General features: G+C 26.9%; 1 protein-coding gene across 1 annotated transcript in view; it reads left to right on the forward strand.

Moving 5' to 3' along the window:
* The window catches only part of LOC111639549 (DNA (cytosine-5)-methyltransferase 1-like), an 83,646-nt gene that overhangs the window by 38,582 nt on the left and 37,559 nt on the right, over positions 1-7,505 (forward strand). Inside the window, exon 14 of the mRNA XM_023385436.1 lies at positions 1,908-1,983. Coding sequence (XP_023241204.1) covers positions 1,908-1,983 — 76 coding nt within the window. The remainder of the gene's footprint in view (positions 1-1,907; positions 1,984-7,505) is intronic.

Genomic DNA, 7,505 nt, shown 5'->3' on the forward strand with positions numbered 1-7,505 from the left:
GAATGTCTGAAAGAAATTCATATAAAAGCTTAAAATAAACTTGTATTCAAACTTAATTCAGTTAATTTTATTGAAAAGTAATATAGTTTTACATTTTTTTTTGAATTTTTGGAATGTTTTTTAAGTCTCCAAATTTTTTAAAAATATTAAAAAATATACGGCCAGCTTCACCCTACTTTAAACCCTTGTCCTCCCGCGACGTTTATGAGAATGCCCCGGGAAATCCAACTCCAGCTGTGTTCAAGGTCATTCAGATGTATAAACTGATTCATCGGTGTTAAATTTCACAGAAGGGCAAGACAAAGGAAGTTAAACTTTGAAGCTTTTTCTTCAAAATTAACGCATTTCTTTCGTTTTTTCAGTTTTAAGTATTTTTTATGTTTAATTACATTTATATCAAAACTTGCTAGGAACTAAAGCGATTAAGGTAGATGTAGCTGTCCTTTACATCCATAAAGGTTATATGTCAGTGGAACAAATGGAGTGAACTTTGAGCGTTCCACGATTTTTGGAGACTGTCTATACGCGGGCTTCCTAAACAAGCCTATATGTATGTTTGTCCAAAAAAAAATTTGGATGAAATACAAACCGCACAACTTCAAAATCGCATAAAAAAATCCGCATAAAAAGAGACCTTACAGTATTGAGAAATTTAGACCTAAAGTTAAGTACCAATTTATAAATTACTATGGATTTACTTTTAAGTGGTTTTTCCTGTGGGTAAGTAATGTAAATATTCCTATTTCTTTACAACAAATATGTAAATAATAATGTCAGGAACTGAAACTCAGCAGCAACATAGTGTTTTGGAGAAACTGACTTATAACACTTTCACTTTCAACAGTTTATTTAACAGAGGCTTTACTATATCTTAAATAATGGAAATTTTATACTGTCAGTTTGCTATTAATTCAGTCAAATTAATCACTTTAAATCAGTTATAATATTTTCAAATAAATTAATATTTCAATAAAAAATTAAGAATTCTCTCAACATAAAATGAAGGTGAAACAGACTTATGACCAAGTTTAAAGTTGGGTACCTTCCTTGGGGATCTTAGCAAATGCAAATATGCATGGTGTAGATGGAGCTGGAAGATTGGCCTTTCATAGAATATGTAGAATATCTGCCAAAGGTGTTTTAATTAATAAAAAAAAAAATAGCCAGGATAATAATGAATTAATGTATATTTGCAGAAACTATTTATAAAAATTATTGAATTATTCGAAAAACTACTGATCATTATTTGTTTATTTTTTGAAATAACACCAGTTTTTGTGGATATATTTAAATGAGCAAAAATGTTTTTGAATGCGATAGAGTCAAGAATAAGCAAAATCTGAAATAAAAAATGTTGTAATTATATGAGAAAGAAATCAAACAGTAAGTTTTTAAATATATAAAATAAAACAAATGATTTTAAACAAATGGCTTCTACCAAAACCTAAAAAACTTAGAAGATATATAAATCAAATAGGTATCCCTTGATTAATATGGGATTTGATTAACACGGAAAATTAATTGCGGAAGTCCCTTTTTATGTAAGGCAGAAATTTTAATTTATGAGGCTTCAATAGCTGTCTTTACCTACCATAGATATGTTTTTCTTGGCAAATAAAGTGTTAGTGAATCTGCTATTTTCTTTTATTAAAATAAAAATATTTGTTATTAACCGAAAATTTGTTCTAGTGGGTGGTGATTGTTGAGTCGAGTACCAAGGTATCTCTGTATTTGATTACCATGTATATCAAAATTGTATTAGTTTCAAGGAATTAATTAATCACATTAATCAAGGGAAAGCTGTAGATATATCAATTTGTATTGATTTATGGTAAATTATTTTGTCATTTAATTTGCAATAATCTTGAAAATAATGTATTCATATAAAATTTAATCAAATTTCATAGGTGTCCTAATATGGCAGTTCAAGATGCTGAAGCTGAAGATGCAGAATCTGATGAAATTGAAGATGAAATGGCTAGAGTAATATAGTTTTAATTTTTTATATATTTAACAAATTAAAATTGCTATCTAAGTATTAATTGTCTACTTAACTGAGAATAATTCAAAATTTATTTTGGATTAATATTAAAATTAATGTTGTTACTTGTATCTTCTAAATTAACTATGTCCAGTGAGTTTTGATTTTAATCCTATATAAATGAATGTCTTGATTAATAAATGATTAACTATTTATTTATATTTCATTAACTGGACTTCGAACTCTAATGTGAGTTTTAAATAAACACTTGGTTTTATTTCACATTTTAAATAAACACATTTGAGTTCGAAGTCCAATATATTTATCAAACACGGTTTCAAAAACAACATTTCACCAACTATTTTTATTTATTTTTTATACAATACTATTGAAAAGTTTCTTGGCAATATCTGTAATAAGGTTGTGAATTTAAAGAGTGTTAAAAATCTTTACTATTATTGTTTTTTTGCATAGTTATTGTTGAATACCAATGTTCACATTATTTCATTTGAAATTGTATGCATGTAAGATGTTATGTCATTTTTAATTCTTTGATTGTTTTTGGATTATCTGCATAGCTACTCCCAAAGGAAATAATAGTTTCATCAAAGAATTAATGATATATGATGTACAAGCAATAATTTGTTAATTTCATATGTTTATTAATGGATAACAATAAGAGATTCATGAAGCAAATTTCATATTTTTCTGATAGACTTCTGATCTTTCAAGTTTTGAATGTTGCTTTCTTACATTATGTAATAAATGTTCCATTGGTATTTGGGAATCTCATTCTAGATACTGAATATTTATTATATTCTTGTCAACATTAACAACAATAACATTAATGACTGAACTAGGAATTGTGTGAGTGAGAGGAAGTAAACCTGTTTTTTTATGTATTCCTTGAACTGTCTTTTTGGAAAGAGGTTTTGAGACTTCAATAATCAGGAAATTGGGCTCTCTCTTTCTGTTGTGATTCATGAAAAATGGAATTTTATTTTTTGTACGTGTTTATTTCACAGAAAACTCCACCTCCAATATTTTGTTTTCAAGCTTTATTTTACATCTTTATAAAATGGATCAGCATTTCATCTTGCTAAAAAAATATACTACCTTGATCATCTGAATTTTTGTTTTTGTGATATCACATTTTTGCATGCTGCATATAACTGAGGGAGACCAACATGCCAGAAACCATGGGTTACTGGCATGCCAATTAAATGTTAAAGAAAACATTCTTCAGAATACAATAAAATAATAATATTGTAATTTGACTGACTTAAAACCAGGAAGAGAGTTTTCCTTTATAAGACAATAAAATAATTAATGGTGTATTGACAGTAGTAGTAGTAGTAATAGTAGTTAATCAGTCAGTGTGAGCTGCTCTGACAATCTACCCTGACCTTAAAAATAAGACCTTTCTTTCAAATTTCACACAAAGGGAATGTTAATCAGTGCAAGTGGAGATAATTTACAGTCAGTTTGTGAAATTTAATATGTTTATTTTTGCATTTTTAATCAAATTAGAATAAAATAAACATAAAAAAAGAGCACTTTCATTATTCTACAGCAGCGATTCCCAACCTGTGGTACGCGTACCCCTAGGGGTACGCGATAGGTTGTTTAGGGGTACAGAAAAAAGTTAGTTATTATGGCAGAAAAAATAATATATTATGTATCACAAACTAATAGTATTAAAAAATTATTNGTCTATACGCGGGCTTCCTAAACAAGCCTATATGTATGTATGTTTGTCCAAAAAAAATTTGGATGAAATACAAACCGCACGACTTCAAAATCGCATAAAAAAATCCGCATAAAAAGAGACCTTACAGTATTAATACTATAGTCAAACTCAAGGTTTGACAATAGTTTAATATTTTTAGAATTAATCAAAACAAGCACTTTTTAATAAACTATTATTTTTAACATATATAAAATATTGTTTTTAGGAATGGGCTTTGTATATTAAAATGACATTTCAAATTAAAAAGACCTTACATGTAAATTTGAAACAGCCATTAAATTTTGATTTTCACCTAATTATAAAATGGAAAATATTTTAAAACTAAAATAAAAAATTAGAAAATACTCAGAAAGAATTTACAATGGTAGGCAAGTTTACAATGATTTGTAAGTATTGTGGTTACAGTACTTACAAACATTAATATAAAATTACAGTTGTGATGGTAATTTGTATAGAATCATCTAATAATTTGTTTTTTTTTTTCCTTATTTTGTTTTGTTTCCAATTTGCTTATCTTATAGTCACTATTGGCACTTTCAGCAAAGTATAGATTTTACTACATAAATTTAAAATGGCAGATGGAAACGGCAAGTTTGTTTATGTTGACACTAAATTCTTATGTATTGTTAATGTAGATAAAGATTTATGTTATTTGGAAAAGATTCAGGTGTACAAATTGCAAATTATATTAACCTATCCCATGTTGAAATTTTTCTCCATTGCATGTGGCCGCCATGTTGAATTTTTGTTGATGTTAAGCCTAATGAAAATTTTATGTTTTTAAAAAAGTAATCATGGCTGTTGTATCATCTGAAATTATTTTTTATTTTTCGCAAACAAAATAGATATATTAATAAATATAAAAACAAAAAACATTATATTTTGGAAGTTATTTTTAATATAAAGATTATAATGACTAGCAACATCTAGTTCCAAAAACATACCAATACTGTAACAAGATACCTTGGGTCAAACGCTTGAGATCAGTGGTCATGACCCTGAAAATTGTAAGGACAGGTTAATCAGATTTCAAGAAAAGAATTTGGTTAAGATTATTGTTATTGATTCATACACCACAGAAATTGGATAAAATATCATATTATAAATACAGAAAACTCAGACTTTTAGTATATAATTAACTGCCAGATTTTTATTTGTTGTAAAATAGATTTTCTTACACAATCCAGATGTAAAAAAGTAATGGTTTAGCTCCATGCTAGCTGCATAAAATGTGGCAGTTTGAATACAAAATGATGATATGGGTTTGGAAAACTTTTGAAAGTTTAGTACACTATGAGTTTGTCTTAGATAGTTGCAATGTAAGTGCTGAACTGTATTTCTTTCATCTTGAATGTATGTATGCTGCTTTGGCCAAGCAATATTTTGCTTTTTTGCACATTTTTCCACAACAGGCTAACACATTACTATATACATTTCATTAAGACAAACAAAGAGATCCAAAAACAGGATGCTATTGAACTTTGCCATACCTTGCCTTGGGGTCACACTGTATAGTGCCAAAATCACCACTTTGCAATATTTTTATAAAAGTGGTGATAAAAATCCTAGTACTCTTGTTTTGACATTCAGCATGAAATTCAATCACAAATCTTACTTCAGGAAAAACAGCAAAATGTTCAGCTTCCATCGATGGGAGTCCCGTGCACCACACATTTAGCAATTTCATGATGTCACATGACAAGTTTGGGCCAAAAAAATAGGAACTGACGTTGAGGCAGTTTTGTGCAATGCTGCCTGATGTTTTTTATTGACTGATAGAAAATTTGGAGAATTTTTTGGAATGACTTTTTTCAGTAGACTAAAACAAAAATTTTGACATGGCAGAACCTGTGAAATATTGTTTAAATATTGTGATCAAATGCATTATTTGGAATTATTCACTAAAAATTTATTCAAAAATGATTCCTTTTGTTAACGAGAAGAGGGCTAGCTATTTGGTTCTCTAATGAATGAAACTTAGTGAACATGTTACATTGCACCTCTACATTTACTTTCCAGGCACCAAACTGATAAGGTTACGAGCACCTGCATTAATTAGTAAGTAAAAACTGGTGACAATAAATAATTTGGAGTGGTGGAAAAAATAAAAAACTGGCAAAATGGTGGTGATATTTTTAAATTTTCCAGGGTGACCCCTGCTTGCCTATAGTCTTGATCTTATACCATTAGATTACTACCTTTTCATGTCAATGGCACAGTTTTTATGTGGATGACACTTTCAAAATTTGAAGTAAGTTGAGATTGGAATGTGAGGATTTTTTTGCTTCAAAAAATAGCGTGGTATAAATGAGGAATACAAAAGTTGGCTGAAAGATGGCTATAGATCCTAGATAACAATAGACTGTATTTAAAAAAATTGTGTTAGTTCATATAGTTTTTATAAAAGATTTTTCTAATTAAATGGCTGATATTTATGGAACATCCTGATATATACTGACTAATTTGTAAAACTAAAATAAAAGTAACATTTAAATTATTTATAAAAATGATTTGGCATGCAACATATGATTTTATGTTTGTCTTCTTATGCGAATAAGTTTTTGATTATAGTTGTAAATAAATATGCATTTTTTAATTAACTTAATGTTAAATTTCTTTCTAGTGTGTATGACAGAAATACTCATCTGTGTGCATTTGATGGTGGTCTCATTGAGAAGAATATTGAGTTATATTTCAGTGGTTTTGTTAAACCTATTTATGAGGAAGATCCTAGTCCTGAAGGTAATATTAATTTACTTTATTAATCTATTATTAATTTATTATAATTTAAGTATTGTAAATGTAATTTTTTATATGTTTTGTATGATTAAATTTATATTATCAAATTATTTATATTTAGTATAATTATATCCTTGAATTCTGTTAATAATGCAAAAAATATTGCCAACTCAAACATTTATAATATTCTTTAAAGAGGAGAAAATGTGATAACATAACTTATAAGTAATAGTAATAATTCAAGAAACAAAATGTTGTTATTGAAGTATTTTGTTAGTCTTTATTAGCATGTTTCAATAACTTTTAGGATTATCAAATTATGCATTTTAAAGATTTTGATTTGTATTTAACATTACATAAATCAACATCTTTAGAATATATATTTTGAAAATTTAAATAGAATTTATAAAATAATTTATATTTAAATATCTACATAATTATTATATATATAATCAATCAAATCTGAAGATTATTAAAGTTCTTTAAGTTTTGATATTTAATTGATAGCCAAATTATATTTGGGAAATAATCTTATATTTAATGAGTTGATTTTATGTAATTCATATGCTGTAGTTCATATATTCAAATACTGTTTTAATGCATTTGTTTTAGATAGAATTCAGATAATGCAATAATTATAGATTTATTGCTTATGGTAATCATACTTTTATTATTTATTTTTGTAATCTGTAATTTATGAGATTATAAAAGTTGAATTAAAAATGTTTAATTGCTTTTTAAATTATGGTTAAGTTTTCTTGAATTTTAAATTTAAAGCAAAGAATGGAAAGGGTCATCATTATTTATAATAAAAATCTATAAATTGAATATTTATAACTATATTAAGTGTGGAATAATTATTCTAATTTGGAAAAACAAAAGAAATTTAACCAAAACTTACTTTACTAGACAACAAACAAAGTAAATGAATGTGATTAACATGTAACAAGTTTTGAGGATTTTTGAGGCTTCCTGGTTCATCATTAGGAGTCTGCTCATTATTTGTATAATAATAATAAATTTGTATAATAAGGA

Source organism: Centruroides sculpturatus, unplaced genomic scaffold (genome assembly GCF_000671375.1).
Source record: "Centruroides sculpturatus isolate CEXI.00-Female unplaced genomic scaffold, Cexi_2.0 scaffold1262, whole genome shotgun sequence".
NCBI lineage: Eukaryota > Metazoa > Arthropoda > Arachnida > Scorpiones > Buthidae > Centruroides > Centruroides sculpturatus.